Source organism: Rattus norvegicus, chromosome 5, assembly GCF_021556685.1.
Source record: "Rattus norvegicus strain SHRSP/BbbUtx chromosome 5, alternate assembly SHRSP_T2T, whole genome shotgun sequence".
NCBI lineage: Eukaryota > Metazoa > Chordata > Mammalia > Rodentia > Muridae > Rattus > Rattus norvegicus.
The window spans coordinates 137,023,270-137,045,504 of record NC_141538.1 but is presented as its reverse complement, the minus strand read 5'-3'; the positions used below and the strand labels follow the sequence as shown (position 1 = coordinate 137,045,504).

The window sequence follows — 22,235 nt, the reverse complement described above, 5'->3', positions numbered from 1 at the left end:
CCTTGGGCCAAGAGGGAGAGAGCAAATTGTAATCATAGTAAAAACTTTCAGGACCAGAAAAGGATAGAGGTCAGCAGATGTAGGGCAAAGTGTTTTCAACAGAGCCTGGCTTTCTTTCTTCCGCTGTTGTCCATGCTTTGTGCCGGCCTAGAAGGTTCACATGATCTTAAGGAAAATAGGGAGAGCAGCATGAAGGGCAGGCTAAGGAGACAGCTCAGTAGGTAAGGTGCTTCTCTCAGGCATGAGGATCTCAATTTGAATCCCAGAACCCAGATTTTTGTTTTGTTTTGTTTTGTTTTGTCAGGGTTTCTTTGTATAACACAATCCTGGCTGTCCTCCTGAATTTTTGTAGACCAGGCTGGCCTTGAACTCAGAGATCCATGCCCCTGTCATGCATCACCACACCTGGCTTAGTTTTGTTGTTGTTGTTGTATTTTGTTTTATTTTTATGTTAAAATAATCACAAAGTTCAATACTGAAAAGCTGCAGCTGTGGCAGGGCCTGGGGGTTGAGACATTGGGCTGTGCACTTGGGTATTTACTTAATCCTGGCTCCTTAGTCAATTGGCTGTGGGACCTTAACCAAGTAAGTCATGCCAGTTTCGTAGGAAGGGAAAGACAATGCCTACCTTCGCATGACTGTTAGGAAAATGAGTTTATATAAAACAAGAGGAACACTTTTACCGGCTCCGATGAACTGAAAGAAAGGCAGACTACTGAGCAGTTGCTGGGAGGCCAGCCTGCCTTGGGGACGAGCTAACTGAGGCCCTCAGAGCCACATGGCTTTGGAAGTTCAGCAGCTCTGCCACTGTGGCCCCACCTTGTAAATCAGGCTTCCAAGGCCAAACCCATCCTATCCCTGCTAAAATGTCTTGTTCACAAGCCTCCAAAGCCTTCCTGCCCAGTGTTCCAGCATCTCGGGTCCCTCCTTAGCCATTCCTGAACTGTTGTCTCCTTCAGTCTCCAGTGCCAAGCTCAAAATTCTACCTGACATTTCTGTGGGTGCCAGGCACCATGTCATCTACACCAGTTCACTTGTAGCCCTGTCATAATTCTCGACACACAGGAGATGCAAGTAAGCAGTTGATGGCTGGAAGGAAGTTTAACCTGGTTCCTTGCCACAGCACCCTCTACCCTAACTGCCTCTAGCCCTCAGTGCTGCCGTGGCTCTCAATTACCTTTCTGTGCCTTTCTTTTGGTTTCCCTGCCCTGCAGACTCAGTCCTCCCCAAACAAACCAGCAGACCATTCTCAAAGCTCAAATCAGACCTGCCCCACAAAGACCTCAAGATACATAACTTGACTGACCTTCCAGCCACCTATGCCACCCCACAGCCTCTCTCCGTCTTCTTCCTGTCACCCTACTCTGCCAGCAAGCCTGCCTCCTTGCACTGTGAGCACCTATACAGCATCAATGTCAGATCCTCATGGCATTGTGGAAGAGCCAATCAGAACCTGGAGATGGCTAAGTGGTGGGATCTGCACAATTCTTGTCCAGCATCACCCAATGCCGCCTCACCCCCCACCCAACAATACACATTCATTTCCCTACTCCAGCCTGGCAGCTCCTCACACAGTTAATTAGCACCATGTCACTGAGGACCAGCCTGAGTGGCCAGTGACAGGAGCTGACCCCTGACCCCAGGGCCGGGAAGCAGTCCACATCAAACTCTTACAGCGCGACCCTTTTAGCACGCACAGTAACTCAGGGCACCGCCAGCTGAAGCTCATTAAAGCTGTCTCTTTGGTGCGAGGGCCATTAACCTCACTGCTCAAAACCCACGCCTCCCCTCCCTGCCTCTCCCAGCCCAATTAATGCCCTCCATGCTCCCTCCTTTCCAAGCACCCTCACCCGCACCTCAGAGCTAGCCAGGAGCTGGCAGGGCTGCCCTCTTCATTCAGACTGCAGAGACCAAATGCCAAGAAGGGCCAGTACTCTGGCAGCCCCTGCCATTGGCAAAGCCATAGAGAGGGCACTCCCTGAGCACCTACTTGGGATGGGCCTCATACAAGCCTTTCCCTGGGCTACTTGCTGGCCCCTCCCACTGTCCTAGGAGGCTGGCAGCACTGCCCCTCAGCTGAGGGCTCAGGGTTCTGCACAGTAGAGCTAGAACTATTTCTGGCTTCACTGTTATTCAGAGCCATGAGCCAGAGGGAAAATGCTCTTCATTAAAGGAAAGGTCACTTCAGGAGAACAGACAAAGGGGTGGGGGGTCACTCAAGAGGCAACAAAGAAAGAGTGGTGAAAGCTGTCCTCCCTACAGACACACTCTAGTGCAGACATACTGAAGCAGGACTTCCCTCAAGGCTGTGGAGGCTGTCTTATCATAGGCTACCATGAGATTCCATTGCTGCTGCTCTCCTTCCTTGAATTGACACAAGTCTTCTCAGTGGTTCTATTCTCCTTAGCCTCTCCCTTTTCTGCCACTCATCCAGAGTCATTTACTCACCTGCTTTTCACCCATCTATCTACGAGACGTTAATGAACGACTAGTAAGAGCTAGCTCTGTGCGGTACAAACTACTGTACTGCTCTGAGTCGGAGCTCCGCCCATGTCACTCCTTCATCTCCTCACCCCAGTGAAGACTCTAGGAAGAAGCACTGCCTTTTAACTAGCTAGCATTCAAGGTCCTGCCTCTAGCTGTTTACTAAACTAAACTTTCTAATCTAGTCTTAGGAAACGACTTACTGATGTCTAAACTTGTCTTCTCAATATTCTGGACTCTCCCAGGTCTTCAGGCTTTCTTTGTACACACATTTTCTCTGTTTTGTTTTTTTACCTAGAAAACTTATTTATCATTCAAAGATCTCAATTCAAGTGGGTTTGGTTTTTGTTTTGTTTGTTTTTTTGTTTTGTTCTTTTTGGTTTTTGGGGTTTTTTGGTAGTAAACTTCCTGCTAAATCCTCAAGATTAATCACTAGTTAGGTCTGGTGTCTCCTTAGGCTGCATGGAAAAACTTGTGCAGGATAGAACAACAGTTATAGCAGGGAACCTCCAGAGCCCCAGGCTTCCTGGTCCCCTGGTCCCTAAGAATGATAGAGGGCATCCCAGGAATCACTGTGATACAGGTAAAATAGTGGCTACCCTGGCAACTGAGGACAGGGGAACTTCCCAGCGGTAATCCAGACACGTCTGCCATAGCAGCTGAGCACCTGGCTGGCAGCACCCACTTCAGGCTCTGTCCCTCCTTAGCAAGTTCAGCACCTACTGGGCACTGAGGGTGTGTAATGGGTAAAGGGGCAAATGTGTACCAAGTGCTGGGACCCTCTGCCATTCTGATGTCTCTCTCTAGCTCTACTGATGATGACACCTTGTCAAAAGTTAAGCAAGTTCCAATAAGGTCACAATACCACCCACAATCACCCTGGCTCTACAGCTGGTTTTTGTTCCTTGGAAGCATCTGCACACATACACACACAAGAGACACAGAGACTTTCTTCTGACAGTTCGCCACAGGCTGGTGGTCGTTTCCATAATCAGACACAGGCCTTCAAATCAACATGGATGTACTGTTAGGCATACACTCTTCTAACAGGCATGCACAAAGACACACAGACATAGAGGTAAGCTGTCACACACAGACAGGCATGATACTCACACAGACATATATTCACACTGATGTATCAGGAGCTTACAGAGCTGCCAACTCTGTGAACTGCAGCCACTCCAGTTTCTCCCAAGCAGAAATCCCAAATGCTCCCCCACCTGTTACCCCCAAGTGGCCCCTCCCACCCCAGGCACTGCTCAATGGAGGCTGCTGATCCTGAGGGGGAGTCAATACCCTGTGGACGAAGTCATCGGTCAGAAGGACCTAGACTAATTAAAAGCTGGTGAGGTTTAAATAATTCATCTCCTTAACTCCCATTGATCGTCCAGTTTAGTGGCCACAGACTTGAAACAATATTAAACAGCCTCCTCTAGCTCCATGGGCTGGGGGGTGGGGGGTGGTAAGCTGACATGTGCCCAATCCCTGAAGACACTGTGCAGGAGGGATAGGGGATAGCACTCTGAATCTAAGGCCACCTGTGAGTCACCTAAACCTCAATTCCAGTCTCCTCTGAAATGTTTTGAGAGGTCCTTTCTATTTGCCCCAGTCTATAATGTCCACACTCTGCCCTCCCTACCCTCCTCCCTCCAGCCAATAATGAGAACTCTCCACAGGGTTGGGCTAGTGAATGAGAGAGGGAAACCCTCTGTTTGCCAGGGGACTGAGGCATGCGGGCAGGGGACTGACAAAGCTGCAGGGAGATTTGTGGAGGGACTGACCAATGCCGCTGTGGGGCCGGCCTATGTGTTGCAGGCTGAGGCCCTTGTTCATGTCTAGTAGTCCATTCTTGGGCCAGCAGCCCATGGCGAAGCTGTAAGCCTGGAAGACAGGAGGTAAGACTGGTTAACAGAGGCCCTGACCACTGAGCAAACCCCACCCACCAAGTCTTCCCCAAGGCCCCACTTCTTCCCCTCAGAGACCTGTAAGACCACCTCATTAGGGTCCGCTCACACATTCCCTTTTCACCAAGGTTCTTCCCCACCAGCAAGACCCTGCCTTCTCTGATGTCTTCTTTCTCCTAGGCCTTCCCTTTCAGCAGCTGCACCTTTATGAGGTTCCCCTTGCAGGGCTCTTCTCTAGAATTCTGGCTTGCTAAGGTCTTCTTGAGTCCTCCCCTCATTGGAACATCCCCTTCACCAAGCACCTCTCCACTGACTCCTGTCCTAGAGCACCACAACTGTGCTGGGCTCCTTCCCTCGGGACTCCTAGACTAGACAAAGACTAGTCTCAGGTAGGACCCAGGAGATTAGTGTCTCCAAATTTCACTCCATAGACAGAAACAAATGAAACAGGAGCTGGCCTATGGTCACATTGCTTTTGATTCTGCACAGGCAAGGCTGTGAAAGGCTTAAGTCTGTGCAAGAGCTCAATGAAAAGGGACTTAAGGTCACCAGGTCAACCCAAGCACCAGTGAAAGAAATACTGGGTGTGTTGGTGGGGGTAAGGAAGGGTGGTGGTGGTGGTGGTGGTGGTGGTGGTAGTGGTGTGTGTGTGTGTGTGTGTGTGTGTGTGTGTGTGTGTGTGTGTGTGTTCTGTTGAAGGTCAAGTGCTCACTTATGCATATTCAAAGCGGCCGTCCATTGATCTGTACTTAATTGTTTTCCTGGGGTTGGAGAAGGAAGTGCTGGGGGCATCGATCTGCTCAGGCCCCCAGCAGCTCCACTGCTCCTTCCCATTCTCTATCACACCATCTGGCCTCCAGTGATCTCCATCTGTGGGGAACATGTGGCAGGACAGGACCTGTCTTCCTCACTGGGGACTGGACCAGCAGCCTCTACCCTCATTGGCATGACTGGCCAAATGTCACAGATGAGGAAACTGAAGCACATTAGAAAGTGACTTTGACCTATGTGGGTTAGACCTCTACAATGTGGCTGAGGTGGATTTCTCCTTAGCTTGCCAAAAAAAGTCAAGGGCTTCTGGCAGTGGGCCTGAAATCAGATTAAACATTTACCCTTTTCTTCACTTCAGAAGTTAAATACCAAGCTGACCCTCTTCTAAACAGCATGTAGGACAGTGGTAATAGGAACAAAACTTAGGTGAGTTGAGTCAGGTGATAGAACAAAATGCCTGCCAGCCATGCTCAGATAAGCACTGCAGTGCCCACCTACTTCTGGGCCCAGTACTCCCACACAGAGGAAAGGACCCAGAATAAGGCCAGAAACAAGATGTGGGGGTTGGGTGCGTGTGGGGTTTGGTGTGTGTGTGTGTGTGTGTGTGTGTGTGTGTGCGTGCGTGCGTGCGTGCGTGCGTGTGTGTGTGTGTGTGTGTGTGCGTGGGCAGAGGCAGAGGGCCAGTTTTCTTTCCTTTCCAGATTCAGGTTGGGTGCGTGTGGGGTTTGGGGTGTGTGTGTGTGTGTGTGTGTGTGTGCAGAGGCAGAGGGCCAGTTTTCTTTCCTTTCCAGATTCAGGAACCAAGCCCACAGACGGGCACTAGGAGACTAAGAGCCAATGCAATTTAAAACTCAGTACTTTCCAAAGCCATTTTCCTTGATCACAGAGGGACCAGCCACAGCTCAACTCCAGCCAACCTTCCTCTACCTTCTCCCAGGTCCCAGCTATAGCCACAAATCAGAGGCTGAGTGTGGACTCAAGGCTGGGGTTGGGAGAGAGTATGCTGGCAGAACATGGATATGGCAACAAGAGGATACATGCGGCAAGAGGATGCAGACAGACGGGACGGAGCCAGTAGGTGGGCACAGCTGGGGGAACCGCTAAGCATAGCCAGCTGACGCTGGAGCTCAGTGGGCCAGAGAGCAGTGGCGGCTGCCTTTCAAGTACTTTAAAATCACTTACAAAGGCCGGATTAAACGATCAGAAATTCCATTTAATAGGACAAATAAAGAAATAACAATCTACTCTATCAGCCTGGAGAAGGCAAGCTGGATGGGTTTTTCCCCTTGAAAAAGGAAAAAGGGAAGGAAGGGGGAAAAAAGAAGGATAATGTGTGTTTACTCAAGCAAAGAAAAAAATATTTAAGTGATGTCGGGGAGAAGATTGCAGTAACTAGTGAAGAATAACATCGTCTACTTTGCTGTCAAATCACACCCGAATTTCAGTAATAGATTCTCGGCTGACACTCAATTCAATTCGAAGGTGATCCTGCTTTATCCCAGCCCATCAAATATTAAACACTTGCATTAGCAGGTGCTGCCGCTTCCCGGCTTAAAGCGACGAGCACGCGGCAGGGCTGTGGCGGCCCCTCGGCTCTGCCTGTGGCTCGGGGACAGGGCATCTCAACGTTATCTGCACGTCATCCTGAGCCTTATCGTACTTAAGCGGGAAGACTACTTCAGATAACATTAGATAGATGCTTGCTCCATACGTCACTATGATTAGGTTATTACTATAGTTATGGCTCCCCAAGATCTTCACAGGCTAGGATGTAGAGAAGGGGAATGAAGGGCAGCAAAGGGCAGCAAAGACCAGGAGGCCAGGCTGGACCAGGGCAAGCTAGTTTCCCAAGTGGGAGAGAAGTATCTGGCAAGGGGCAGCCTGGTCCCACCTGACGGATGCCTTTCAGGAAGGGCAGTCAGTGTAGCTTGTCAGAGCAAGGGTGAGATGAATTGGCGTCTCCACTGAGGCTGTGGTGTCATGCTGCACAGTTTCATATTCCTAGATAAGGCATGATAACCAATTGCTGCTGAGACACGGCCTCATCCAGCACTTCCTCAGGGGGTCTGGGCCAGGAGGAGGGGTGGCATGTGCACATGGGTCTGCCAAGCTCCTAATAAGAGGGATTTAATTTTTACAAATGCTGCTTCCAGCGGGGCCTTCACATACCAGCCAAAGTCCAAAATGATATTAAAGACGGTTAATTAAAACTGCTCTCCTTCAGCCTGGGATCCTCCTGCTGCTCCTGCTGAGAACACTGGCATATCTCCCCCAGAGCTTACCCTCTGACATGGCCACCAGTCTTACAGAAGCAGCCTAGGTCCAGTACCTCGAATATCGCCCCACACCCCCCAAAAAAAACCCTGTCATCTGGAAACCTATCAAGCACAGCTAGCAGTCACGGTCACAGACAATGTAGACACTGAGGCTCTTACAGCAATGCAATTTATGTTTCTGTCACCGTGTACTCTGGACCTCCCATCTGCTGCTCCTCTGCCCCTGGACCCACACCTTGGTATTCCCTTTGGAAGCCTCCCGTCTCCAGCAATATGCATGAGGAAGTAGCTCCACTGTGTACATGCTCACCCACACATGCCTTAGCCACTCCCTCCAGTGACTGCCATCCTGCCATCCTCTAAAGGGACTGCGTCAGTAAACAGCTTTAGCAGAGTCTTCCAGGAGTCCTGCTCAGGGCAAGGTATACAAGTTATGTTGCAAGGACTCTGGTTGGAATACAAGGTTGACAGCTGGCAATCAATCAGAGCAGAGGGCTGAGTCTGTGTGGGGCTGTAGGGGTAGGAAAGCCTCCTGGAGGAGTATTACTAGAAAGCCTGCATATAGCCAACAGGAAGCACTTTAGTACAGGCAGAAGATGCACCCAGGACAAAGGAGAACGGAAGGAGTAGGCTGCCTCCTCTTGCTCCCTTCCTTTCAACTTGTAAAGAAGAGTAAGGGGACAAGAAGCGTCCTAATCTTGATCAGTGTGGGGCAGGAATCTGCTCCAAGAGCTCTCTCCAAGTCCCTGTACCTGAGTTATTTCAAATTATCTGGCTGCTGCTTCCCCATTGCACCTCTCAGCCATTATGGTCTGTCTGTGCAGCTGTGCAGTTAGCACCTAACCCCCCGGGATTCCCAGTCAGAGGGGAGGTTGGAGCAGGTGGAGGATGACTACTAAGGAGAGGAAGATGACTTCTAAGGACAGTAGCTTTTAAGATCTATCCATAACAGGCACTCAAATGCTGAGCCAGAAGGACAGGTGGAGTTGGACTGAAAGATGTTCTATCTACTGAACCAACCCACCCTACCCTGTCAGGCAGGCACGCACACTTCTCTTCCCCTGGGCTGCTGTAATTTCCATGCGCAGGGAAGCAGGTGCCGAGCTGCTCCCGGCTGGCTTTCCCCTCTTGTGGCTCTGCCTGCCTTGGCTGCTGCCCCATTAGCTTAGTGGCCAGCCATCTGCGACGGGCCTGCTGCACAGCCCTGCTGTAGGCGCGGCGGGTGGCCCCCTGTGTAACAGGGAGCTTTGCCATTAGCGCCTTTAATATTCTGACACCTCAGCACAGCCTGCTATTACATGCAAACGCTGATCGCCCTGTGAAATTACATTGCTGGGCCCGCGAAATGGAATCGTGTATAATCAGCCTCCTCCATGCACTGTCAGTCCCATCACAAACACGGCGCCCGGCGGCTTACGGGGGCTTAGCAGCTGCGACAAGTGTATTGGGTTTAATAGATGAAGTAGCCCTCAACGGCAGCAGCATCAGATCCTTCAGAGAGGAAAGAAGAGGCATCAGCAGCTGCGCTGGTGTCCCTGCCCACCCATACACTACCTGACAGCCAGTGGACAGGGCAGGAAGGAGGTTGGGTAAAAGGCTCATACTGCAGACAAAAGTAGACTACTTAGTAACTTCCAGAACACCATGTACCAACATATCCAGTCCCCCACTGACAAGGAGAGGAGTAGGCCTTTAACACCTCTGGATAACTTGTCACCCTGCATACATGCCCAATGGTAAGCCATTTCTCAAAACTAGCAACCAAATCTAGTCTGTCACTGTCCTAACAACTGCCAGAGAGGAAGGTGAAGGGAGGTTCTTCAGCATGAGAGTTTGTCAAATGAAAATACTACCTAAATTATCACCAGGTGATCATTTAAAGCATCAGAGATTGGGACCAGAGCCTTGTGTACGCTAATAGGGTATTCTACCACTATAACACAGTGTTGGCCTTCCCAGCACTCAGCCAGTAAGCTGAGTACCGGAACCACAAGTAAACGCAGATTGGGTATGCCATGTGTACTTAGGGCATATCCAGCAGCCCATGCCTTGCAGAAGGGCAGTGCACTTGGGAGCTCAGGTGTCAAAACAAATCTGCACTTGACTCCACCGGGTCTGTAAGTCAGCACTATAAACCTGAGTGAGTTACTACATTTTCCCACAGTTATCTGTACTACAAAAGAAGACGAGGAGGAGGAGGAGGGGAGGAGGAGGAGGGGAGGAGGAGGAGTGGGAGGAGGAGGGGAGGAGGGGAGGAGGAGGGGGAGGAGGAAGAGGGGGAGGAGGAGGAGGAGGGGGGAAGAGGAGGAAGAAACAACAATGATGACGGCACTTGTCTGTGATGTCATCACCCAAGGCGTGCACTACCTTTAGGAACACTACTCTTTCCTTTTAAAGATTTAGCCTAACACCAATTGTATTTTCCAAAGATGGCCATAGTATCTCCTATCTCTTCACCAAAAGTTTGGGTCTCCTCCTCTTCCTTGAAAACAGGATGGGTTTTTATGACTGTTTCCATGGTAGTGCAGAAATACTGTTACTGTAAGGCTACCGCAAAAATGCTTAGTCAGAGTCCACCCCAGTTGCTGGAATACTTGTCCAGGCCCTGAACTGCTATCAAGTAAAGACCAGCCCAGGACACCCATATGAAATAGTGAGACCGTCCTACCTAAGACAGTCAAAAAGTGAAGAAGTTCAAAACAACCCTTAGAGGTCACAGAGAAAACCTAAGATATTGGTTAAGAAGGGGAGAGCCAGCCTGCCAGCCCTCGACACTGCATGAGAGCCAGGGCTTTTACATATAACTGAACTTTCCAGAATTTGTTGGGATCCTTAAATTTGGGAATGACCAGAAGTGGGTGATACTTGCAGGTCCAGAACCTCCTTCTTGTCTGCATATATCCTGTAGGTATCTTCAAATTCCTCTCCCCTGTAGCTTCCAGACTATTTCTCTCCCTGTGGGACTTCATTGCAAATGATCACCACTGTGGGCAACTTCAATACATACAGAGTAACACAGTACAGAAAATCTGCCCTCAACTTACTGACTCTAGGTTCTCACTAATGACATTCTACAATGAACCATAACTGCTCCTTCCACCTCCCCACAGCTATAACCTGGGCCTCATCACCAACAGACTGCTTCCTTTCTGAACTCTCATCTTGACAAACTGCACTGACCTCTGATACATGTAACTTTTGTACTCTCTGTCTCTAACTCTGCTTTGGCCTCCACCCCACCGTAGTCTATCCATTCCTTATGACACCAATCACTTTCCTAGCAGACCTGGATCTTTATTATTTCAACTACCCATCTCCCAGTCTTCAACTTCCCTAAATACTTGTCTTACACACCTTTCCTGAAAATGCCCAACAACAGTGTTTGGCCACATTGAGCTTGAGCTAAGTGTTTACAAAAAGTCAGACTTCTATACAGGAAGTGGTCACTATGGATCTATGATCACTATCTTAGCACACACTCCACAGCACCCCAAACCCTACTCTTTCTTAGTTACACAAAGATAATAAAAGTCACTGGCAAAATTCCTTCAAGTATTTGCGTTTACAAAGAGGCTGTTCTTGCCCACCTGCCCTCGCCTCTCCTTTCTAAGAGGGTGCACTACTTCTTGTCCACAGCCAGTCCCACACTTGAGCTTTACAAGTGAACCCTTCCTACCCCCTCTGGCTCTTGCTCCACTCTAAATCTGTAGCTTCAAAATGACAGGAGAGTAGGAGGGGAACTTACTGAAAAGACAGGGTCCAGAAGGAGTGGGGTGGGGACGAGAGAATATAATAGGGGAATATAGCCAACATACATATGTACATGTACAAAATTGTCAATGGCTTAGTTTTATTAATAAAAAAAGAAGAAAAATTTTAAATTCTTAACCCAATCTTCTATTAGCACCTTTCTATTTGCATTGAAGCATTTGCTTAAGTCTACCATATTCACAGGACGTCAGGGTACCAATTTTGTCTTTGAAGAATAGTTAACGGCTCCGATTCCACACTGTGAGGATTGAGTGAACTAGTATATAAGGTGTTTACAAAGCATACCTGACTCCGGAAGACGAAAAAACAAAAACAAACAAACAAAAAAAAAACCCAAAACATACTTTTAAAATATTTTAAAATTTTATTTACATGGTGTTCTACCTTCATATATGTTTGTGTGAGGACGTTGTAGCCCCTGGAACTGGAATAACACACCATGGTAAACTGCCACATGGGTGTTGGGATTTGAACCTGGGTCCTTTGGAAGAGCAGACAGTGCTTTTAACCACTGAGCCACTTCTCCAGAGCCTATCCTTTTTTTTTTTTTTTTAAGCTACGATTTATTTCACATCCTTAGCCCATATGTTAACAACGAAACTTGTCAAAACTGTTCCTTTCTCTTGCACTTACCTCCCTACCATGCCCAAACTCCCCGTAATTGCTTTCCATTGCTGTCCTGTCACTTCGCTCCTACTGAGGTCAACAATACTTGCCTTGCTGCCCTCATCTACGGGCAGCTGCAGTTTCTTCAGAATCTTCAGCACTCCATCTTTGAACACCTTCTTCCCATGCTCTCCTTGACATCTGGGTCCCTCAGTTTCTGTAGTTCTGCCATGGTCCTCACACTCCTGCACAGTGTCCTCTACAGCTGGCCATCTGGTATGTGACACACTTGGTTCTCCTTTCCTAGCTTTTCCTACTTGCTACCTCTCCTTTGGTGAGTCCTCAATTCTTTTGCTTTCAACCTATCTACCCTCCGCATGTGCATTTCTTTCTTTTTTTAAAGATTTATTTACATATATAAGTATAGTGTAGCTGTCTTCAGACAAACCAGAAGAGGGCATCAGATCTCACTACAGATGGATGCTGGGATTTGAAATCAGGACCTCTGGAAGAGCAGTCAGGGCTCTTAACCACACTGAGCATCTGTCCAGCCCCACATGTGTATTTTTTATTGCTACTAAATACCAAACACACATATTACTCACTTAGCCTTTTCATGTGGACTTCACACATGCACTTGATTCTCAGTATGTTTAGAACACAGCTCACCATCTATCCAAGCCACACCTTCTCCTGGGTTCCCACCACTATCACCAAACCAGTAGGCTAAGCCAGAAACGAATGGGTCAGCCTGAATCCCATCAGGCTCTCTGGTTCTCACTCCATGACTCACGCTCAGTCAGCAGCCTAGAATACCCTCCTCCTTTGCCTACATTTTGTTTCTATTTCAACACTCCACTCAAAAGTGCCTTCCTTTAGTCTTTCCTGACTCTAAATCTACCTACAGTCTGATCGGCACCTGTGACATTAGAGTTCTTTACCAATCTACTGCTAACTCACTGGAGACACCTAAGAACAATAGCCATACTGTTATCTCCTGATGCTGTACCAAGGGAAGGAGAGGGAGAAAAGGGGAAGGAAAGGGGAAGGGTACAGTCTCTGGCTGTGCAGGAGGCTGTAACTCTCTCCTACCCAGTGCCCTTTAAGAACCATTTCTCCTCACCCAGTAGAGTGTCAATCCTTCAGCCATTCTTGGAACTGTGTGAAACGTGCCTGTGTGAAAACTCCTGCTGCCCTTCTCTCTCCCTGAGCTTTTCAGTTATGGGGAGCCCCATCCATTCATTAGGCCCAGCAGAAGCTTGGCCAAAATGCCTACAGCAGCAGTAGGATGAATTGACTCCTGTGTTAAACAACAGGAACTCAATGTCCCCAAGCCCAGCTGGAACTTCTGATGGTGCCCTGTGCTCTCTGGCTAACAACAACATACTTCAGGGGCCTTGTAGTTGCCTCCACCTCTGCCAATCAATAAAACGTAAGTAGACTACTTGGCTTCTCCATCTCAACTGTATACTGCCTATACCACAGTAGCTGCCTTTTGTGTGCTAGGCCACACCCTACAGCAAGGGCAGGGGTTGTACCAAAGGTCTTCATTGCACAGCGTTTGGTACTGGTGTCCCAGGACGAGAAGATGGCTGCCAACTCAGCTGATGTCATTAGGGTCCTAAGTGCTTTCAGGTGGAGTAACATGCTGAGTCAGAGGAGACTTGGGGACACCAAGGTTTATGGAAAGGAAAGAATAAGATACTCCTGAGCTACGCTGCCTGGGCCCCTGCAGAGGACGATAGCCTGTCCAGAGCTGCCTGTGCACTGTCACTGTCAATGGCAGATAGGCCTGTAGGATCCACCTGCCTGGAGTAAGACTACATAGTGAGTTTCCTTTGTTTTCATTACAATTTCCTTTCTCACTGCTTCTTTTTAGCCAGCCCTTTTCCTCCCTGGGGTGCTGGGGATTGAATGAAACACCACCCCCGGCTCCAATAAGTGTATTTCAATTACATCTGTCACTGTATAACGATATAATGATATATCATGTGATATTAAATCCATGGTAATCATATCAGGGATTTTTTTTAATCGTGCACTAATCACATTATTACATCTCTATAATTAACAACAGGAGGTATGGAAATCCAGTTAAGGCAGTAGGCTCGATGTAGTTTCCCCCACCCCCATCTTAGTTACCCAGATTAGGGCCAGACTAGGAGATGCAGACTGCAGGGCAGTAACCCGCTGAGCCAGTCCTCACCTCCTAGTGCAGGTGCCTCAGTCATGGACAGGACCTTCAGCATCCAGGGCTGACAGTGATAATCTACACTGAGATCAAGATGTTGACCTTGTAGCTGCTCAGGAAATAGGCCACACAGCTCAGCTGAATCTTCTGCCTGCACCTGCAGCATCAAATAGTCACTATGGAGAGGGCTGGAGGGGTAGAGGGGGTGCTATCTTTCCTTCAAACCAGCAAGGCCCAGGGCAAGTCTCTGTCTCCCACACTAGGACTCCTCCTGCCACTGTTGCACATACTTCCCTCTGACCTGGCCTCTGACAGCTCTAATATCACTGGGTCCAGCAACTGTGAGTCTTTGTCTCTTGGTCTCATCAGCCCTGATGACAGCAGAACAAAACCCAGCACTTCCTGGGGCCATTCCCTCTCAGCTCTTCCTTTGAAGAGATGCTCTTCATATTACATGACTCGTGGGCTTCTGATAACCACTGGATTGCTCTCATATCCCCTAAACAGTGTAATAAGTTCTTATGTTTCCCCACCCAAGCCTAGATGGAGAGGGGAGGGGCTATGGACAGAACCTGAACTATGTCAAATGACTGACCCTGTCTTTCCCACCTTCTTTCCCGATACTGAGCTGTTGGGGCCAATCCCCTCAGGGGTGTCAGAACCAGTCTGCAAAGCAGAATTCTGTGTTTCAAGTCCAAAGCTTTGAACCTGGCATGTAACTAGTCCTCAGTAAGGGGCAGGCATTTTGCTAAGTTTGACTCTCAGAAGTTGGACAAGCCTGAAGATAAAAGAGAAAAATCATGTCCTTTTTCCTAATAAAAAGGAGACACTAATAGCAGTCAGCACTTAGGCAAAGCACTTTAAGTTTCTAAAGTGCTTTCCAAATTAAAATATAATCCTTTATTGAGTGTGTGCCACCACCATCTGCCCACCCTTCACACACAGCGCACACCTAGGCAAACAGAGAGGGCTGCAGAACATCCATCCCAGGCCCTCCTCCCTCTTGTCTGTGTTGCTCATATAGTGGTTTTTTGTGTGTTTGGTTTTAGCCAATACTCTGTGCTAAACACTATACTGAAGATACCCAAGTCTAGTGGACCACACGAGTGCCCTCAATGAGCCTGGAGCCAAAAGGAAAGACACGTAAACACACTTGCCAAACAAGCAATGGCCAACATCCTCCAAAAACTTTGGTGAAGAAATGAAGCCTAGAAGACATCACAAGGAGGGCCCAGATGGCCTACAGAGGTACTAGGCAGATGCCGTATAGGCAAAGAGCTCGTTTGCTCCAACATGACACAACAAAGTCCAAAGAAAGCAGCTGAATACAGAAGAAGTTGGGGTTGGAGACGACTGCTCAGGAAGATGAAAATCTGTGGAGTCAGGTGAGGCCTCCAGAGTTGGGACCCAAACAACCTCCTATCTGAAACACCTACCATCCTAGCCACCATCTCTCCCTTTGTCAATTAGTCTGCCTCTACCCAGGTGTAATAGAACGGAAGGATCTAGGCTTCAAAACCATACTGGCACACTGTCAACATCTACTGCGAGCCTGGATATGTCAAGTTAGATGCCTGCATACAGCAACGATAGTTCTGACCTCACAGAAATGCAAGTCTACTGGACAAGGTACGAACTATAAAGCGACACAAGTGATCCTTAACTCATAGCTATAGTAAGAACTCCAAGAAGAAATGTAAGCTGTTACGATGGATGAAGGCAAGAACAGGATGCCGTACAGAGGCTACCGATGGAACAGTAAATGTGTAAGGGAATCCTGAGCCAAAGATCCTGGAAGAGTCCAGAGACCAAGCAGCTGAAAATCTAAGTCGGGCTCTTATGATTAAGGCTAAAAGACCGAGCTGGGCATGTAGCTCAGTTGGCTGAGTACTAACTAGCATAGCATGTACAAGGCCCTGGGTTCAAACTCCAACACTGCCAAAACTGCGCAGAGGTGTAAGGCATGCATCTCCGCGCTCTGGAGGTCAGAAGTTCAAGAGCATCCTCTGCCTCACACTACATGAGACCGTGTGCAAAGGTAAAGGGTGTGCACAGAAGTTGGTAAGAGCACTTGCTGCCAAGCCCAGTGACGTAAATGTGACACCCAAGACCCATAAGGTGGAAAGAGAGAGAAGACTCCCAAAAGCTGTCCTCTGTCTCCACAGGTCTGCCATGCTATGTGCCAAGACCTACAATAAACAAACAACATTTTTTTCTAAAGATAATGACTGAAAGTAACAGAAGAGAGTATTGAGAGTCTGAGGCCAGTCTAGGGAAGGTAGCAAGACTGGCTCAAAAATAACAAAGAACAAGCAAGAGGGCACAGAGTGGTCTGCGGAGGGAGCTCAGCACTTGCCTAGCATGCACAAAGCCCTGGATGTGATCCACAGCATTGCTTTAAAAAAACAAAAAAACAAAAACAAACCCCCTACTGGATATAGAAAAATCACTTCAGGCAAGGCCATTCCGGTCTCGGGACCTTAGTTCTCCTATGGAACTAAATAATTACCCACAAGGTAATTTACTAATCATCTCACTTCCTAATCTCTTTTGTCCACTCCTCCCAGTCCCTTCTAAACTGCCCACCCCAATCCCCCAACCACACTTCCTTATCATATACCATATACAGTTTGGTATCTGACTTGGTCAGTCTAGACTGCTTTGTCACTCCTTGATCCCTGACTGCTATTTCAGAGACAGGACAGAAGCTCTGTGTACAGGCCCCAGAAGTAGGCAGGTACTCTCCCAGCCTGAAGTCTAGGTCCCCTTCCTTCTGCCCACAGTCTGAGAACTCCACAGGCCTCCACTTGAAAAGGGTGCTAAAGGCAATGATGTCTCCAAGTGCGATGGGAGATATTTGTGTCTGCTTTACCCTTGGCTTTTTGCTCCGGTTCAGGTAGGAGCGGGGTGGGCTGGCTGGCAGATCTGAGAGCGTGGCACGCCCCAGCGGGCAGGGCGCACAGCGCGGAGGAAGGCGCGAGTCAGTCTGGAGTGCTCCCCATTTATCAAGCTCACGCAGGCCGCCAGCCGAGCGAGTCTTTCTATCATTACACCTCTCAAAATCCGATTCATACCACTAATCCTGCCTTCATTCTCCCAGATTAATAACATCTCTTTCAACCTTCACAGTGTGATAAATAGACAAAGAGAGAACAAAAGGAGAGACAGAAGAGAGAGAAAGAGCTGGAGCAAGTCCCCATAATAGAGAGAGCCGAGAAAGAGGAGAGGGAAAAAAGGAAAGAGAGCGTGAGCAGGCAGCAGCTAGAGACTGCAGCTACCTCAGAGAGCCGCTCTGAGGAGAGCTGGCGGCTGCACCCCGCTATGCTCTGCTCTATCCCCAAAGAGAAAGAAAGGCTTGTTAACAGCTCCTTCCTGCCTGCACTTTTGTTCAAATTCTTTCCTTCCCTTCCAATCCCGCTTTAGGTCAAATTCTAGTGAAAATGAGTCTCCTGGCTTCCTGGTCTCCCTGATGCAGCCTAGAGAACCAGCCTGGCCCTTCCAGAAGCTGAGTCTGGGTGCACGATGGGCCTGAAATGGCTTTGGCAAGGGGAGAGCAAGCTTGCCCCAAGTTTCACCAAGGCTGTTCCCTTAGTCCAAATCCGAGCCTTTCCCTGTTATCTTGGAATAATGAAAAAGAGTCAGGAGCAGGGGAGGCCTGGGGTCCAATCCGTGAGGCACAGTCCTACACATCTGTCACCTGTGCTAAGGCTCCAAGTGGCTGAAATGCAGGGCACCTAGCCCCCAGTGGTCAGACCAACCAGACGGTGAATGATGGCCATCAGGCTTGCTAAAGTACAAGTATGGCCATACCTTCAAATGATGGCAGAGAAGTGTGTCAGGGACAATGAATTCATCAGACCCAAGTCCTATAATACAATCTCTGTCCTTTCTTCTCTACCTGGAAACTTAGCCACACACGTCTCTATAGCATACTCCCTTTGCTCTGCCCTGACCAGTCCTCTCCTGGATGCCACTCAAGTTCTTCATGAGTAATCCAGTCACTCCTACTTACAGGCTCTGGAAGGCAACACCACTTCATCACCCTGGAGTGACTATGTCTCCCTCACTCAGAGTAAGGTAGGGAGATTGTCACAAGTCTTCTATTTCCAGGTCTGAGCTGCTCTAAGAACCTCCATTCTTCCTTTGCTTAGCCTAACCAGCCCTATACTCAGATGACTTAACATATGCTCTGGACTATATAGCATTCCTAGGCTGCTGGCTGGCTGGTCTGGCTCAGAGGCCGGAGCAGACTCACACCACAGCAGGAAGCTCCAGGAGCACTATGCATCCATTGCCTTCATAATCCATCAGAACTGAAGGAGGGCTGCAGCTCCTTACAGTACAGCAGTTCTCAACACACTCACAAGTACGGGGGAGAGCAAGGGGCAATGCACTGTCCAGCACCTGTTCTGCCCAGCCCAACCTATAGAAGCAGCTGTCTAGAACACTCAGGCTTCTCCAAGGGCAGAGAACAGGTAGCCAAAAACACCCTGGGCAGACTGTTAGTAAAAAGCTGTTGGTTGGTATGCTTAGAGAATGCTGTGGTCCATAGTACTGTATAGGGAATTGGGGGCGGGGGCAGGCATTCCTCCAGCGCTTTCCTCCAGCAAGCTCCCTCTTCCTTCTCCCTGATCCTGTCACACACAACTCTCCTTTGGGGCCCCAATGGATATTGTCCACACACACACACACTCACTCTTGGGAACCCCATCACTTCTAGCCCCAATTCTTCAGTTTTCTGGTTGCACCTTCACTTGAAGTAACTTGACAGTTCAGAAGAAACAAACCAATAAGACAAAACAAACAAACAAACCCCTAGTTTTGCAGGGCCCAGAAAGAAACCCTAAGGGAGTAAAGCTGAAATGGACAGATGGTAGATCCACAAAACCCCGAAGCCTCAAAGGCCTCCCTACACTTCCTTCTGCCAGGCCCTGGACAGACATCTGCAACAGCAAGCGAGTCAGGATGACAGAGACTGGTGTTCCAGCATGGGATCAAGTGCCCAAGGAGCTGGGAAGAAGGGTCTGAGGAGCAGCAGCAAGGAGGAGAGACTACATAGTCCTGGTGAGGAGGATGAGTCCTCCCTACAGCCTACTGGGCCTACTGGGGCCTTAGCCTTCCAGGCAGTAGATCCAACTGGCAGTCCACGCCCATACTTCCTTCAAGTCCAAGGTCATGGCACAGTTCCAGAAACATGGCCACAGGCCCTTCCGCCCTTTCCTGAGTGACTGAACCCTTCTCCTGCCTGTATTTAAAGCTCTCATCCACTAAGTAACTGAACGGCTTCTCCGAGCCTAGAAAGGAGCTCCATCCTGTGAAGCCCCGTTTCTGGCAAACCAAGGCTCAGAAAGAGAAATCACTTCCGTCCCTTTATCTTCTGCCTTTACTGCCAATCTTGGTCTAACTTAGTCTTGCCCTCACCCTGCTATGTCCTCTAGGCTTCTTTGAGCCCTCCTTCCAAGGTAAGTCATCTAAGTCTGAAGGATGAGCCTTATCTCCTAAGGGGCTTTGCTTTTCCACAGAGAAACAGGCCTAGACCTCAGGAAAGGATCTGCTGGGAATCACAGAGGGCTGTCAGTGTCACACAGAAGGGCCTCTGGGAGATAAGAAACCAAGCCAAGTATTATTTTCTCCTTGCTCCCTAGTGTCTCCTAGAGCTGACTCTTCCAGGCAGTCAGTGACACAGAGCAGGGAAGGAGAAGTTGGGTCCTAATGTGTGAAAAGCTAGAGCAAAGCAAAATCATTTACTCTTTGGTGCGACTGCTCAGCACAGCTAATAAATCTTGCATGAGCAGGGCCAATTCTAATTTCCTAATATGAAAAGGCATTTGGATTGAGAGAGAGGGGGAGATAAAAGTGATTGAATCTCCAATAGTCCAGGTTACTGACAAGAAACATCCTGCTCAGCCCTGAGAGAAGGATGGCAGCACCCGCCTGCTGCATACACCCATCTGTTCTGCCCCCCTCTTGGCGCGATACATCTCAGTCTCTTCTATTGACAGGACGTGGCTTTAAACACAGTTACACAAGTTATCATTTCTGCCTTCTGATCAATCTGAATTTTCAGGACAATTACCCTCTTAATCAATGATTGCTATCAGCAGCCCCGCGCCTGGACGGATTTCTCAGCAAGGTAATCATGCCGCCAGGCTGGACGGTGCGTGCATAGGCAATGAAGCTCCGGGTGGGGTCTCCTCCCTCCTTCTTGAGCCCCCATATCCCAGCATCGGTGCCAGCATCGAGGACAAGGACGGCAAAGTGTGAAGGCCACTTCAAGGAGTGGTGGAAGAAGAAGGAAAGGGAGGGGCCCAGCCCAGCTTTCTAAGCCATCTGATTATGAAATAAGCCTATTAAAACTCTAGATTTACTGCCCACTACCCTGATGCATCTTCACATGCCCTCCTGCCATCATTCTTACCTCCTAATTAGCCCAATAAAGCCCAAACTAATTAAAGGCTCAAACTATGAGGGTGAGTAAGTACAGAGAAAAGAGAAATATTGGCTTTACTAATCTCTCAGATGCTCCATGGATCTGGTCCACACTGGCTACTTACTGTTTGGAATGGCTAGGGCAGCTTCTCCTCCTCCCTGGAAAGCTGGATTTTGAATGGTCATGAAGTACATCCGGCCTTGAGCCGATGGCAACCCAACCCAACACTGTCTGTCCTTCTTGGGTTCTTCCACAGATCCAACCCTCTGTGTATAAATAACCCAGAGTCCCTCAGAAGAGGGGAGCAGAAGGAACAGCGGAATCCACTGTCCAGCTAAAAACAAAGCCATATCTGCTACACTGGACACAGCTCTGAGATGTTCTCTCATCACATTGTTGAGCAAGAAGCCAAGAGTACAATGACAATTACTTGGTCTAAGACACTGATGTGTGTCTAACCTCACTCCAGCTTGGGGCCATGTGCCATTATACACTTTGCTACTGTGCCCTGAAGGGAAAAGAGAATGAAAAAGGGCGTTTTCCTTTTCCCCAAGTGATTACAGAAATATGCCACTGTGCTCCGATATGCATGTCTTTATTCACTGACATTTACTAAGTGCTACCCATGAGATAAATGAAGAGGATTCAGTAGTGATTTCCTACTCTCAGGAACCTCACAATACACACACACATACATATACAGAGAGAGATAGACAGAGAGAGAGAGAGAGAGAGAGAGAGAGAGAACATGCAGAGAAATGAAGAGAGTCAACTTGCATATGATATTCATGGAAAAATTATTTACAGCAGTCAAAAGGTAGGAAAGACCCAAATGCCCAATAATTAATGAGGAAAATGTAGGCTGACTATAATGGCATGAGCCTGTAATCCAAGCACTCAGAAGAGTGTAAGTCAGGAGGATAACTATAACTTTGGTTTACATAATGTTTTCCAGGCTAGCCTGGGTTACAGATAAGAACATGCTTTAGAATATATAAATAAGGGCTGGAGAGATGGCCCAGCAGCTCGGAGCACTTGCTACTCTTGTAGAAGACCCAAGTTTGGTTCCCAGCACCCAAACCAGGTATCTTACAACCATTGGCAGTTCTAGTTCCAGAGATCTGACACACTCTTCTGGCTTCTGTGGGTACTGCATTCACATGGTACACACAGAGACAAGCAAACACACATATACATAAAGCAAAAAAGAAGAAAGAAGGAAATGAAGAAGAAAGGGAGAGAGGGAAGTAAAATACAGCATATATATACAACGAAATGTATTACTTGCAGTAACAACAAATAAAGGACTGATTGATTTACTGTAAAACATGGATGAACCTTGGAAATTGTGCTAAGTGAAAAAAAAGCTCATCATAGAAGGCCACATGTATGAACCCTGTAGAATAAGTAAATCCACAGAAGATTAAAAGTCAACTGGCTTTGCTCATGGATGGGATGTTTGGGCAAGCAGGAAGGAGGAGGAAGTAGAAAATGATTACTAGTGGAGTTTCTTTTAAGGAGGACAAAATATTCTCAATTTAGGTAAAATTGGCTATAGAGCCTTACAAAGACAACAGTAAACTACAAATTATATATCTTAGATGAGTGAACTATATAGTACATGCACTATATTTCAATAAAACTACTTTTAAAAAAGTATAATGGGGGGGCACTAAATTGATGGCTCAGTGATTAAGAGCATTGGCTGCTCTTCCAGAGGACGCAGGGTTTTGGAGGATACAGAAATTTACTGAGCAGGTGTGCAACAAAGGCCTTTCCAGGCAAGTGCAGCAATGTAAATG

The 22,235-nt window shown here is 48.2% G+C and overlaps 1 protein-coding gene across 26 annotated transcripts in view; it reads right to left on the bottom strand.

Moving 5' to 3' along the window:
* Positions 1 to 22,235, bottom strand: part of Eri3 (ERI1 exoribonuclease family member 3) — a 127,015-nt gene that overhangs the window by 18,514 nt on the left and 86,266 nt on the right. For 10 of the 26 annotated variants that reach the window (XR_015619732.1, XM_087549249.1, XM_087549250.1 and 7 more), the window contains 2 exons: positions 14,019 to 14,160; positions 4,266 to 4,365 (listed from right to left, as the gene is read on the bottom strand). The exons of 6 other annotated variants lie outside the window; for them this stretch is intronic. Coding sequence is in view for 17 of the 20 variants with exons in the window: in XM_087549249.1 (XP_087405375.1) it covers positions 4,266 to 4,365; positions 14,019 to 14,160 (242 nt within the window). In the remaining 3 variants the exon portion in view is untranslated. The remainder of the gene's footprint in view (positions 1 to 4,265; positions 4,366 to 14,018; positions 14,161 to 22,235) is intronic. 10 more of the 26 variants (XR_015619731.1, XR_015619734.1, XM_087549255.1 and 7 more) reach the window with 1 other exon arrangement.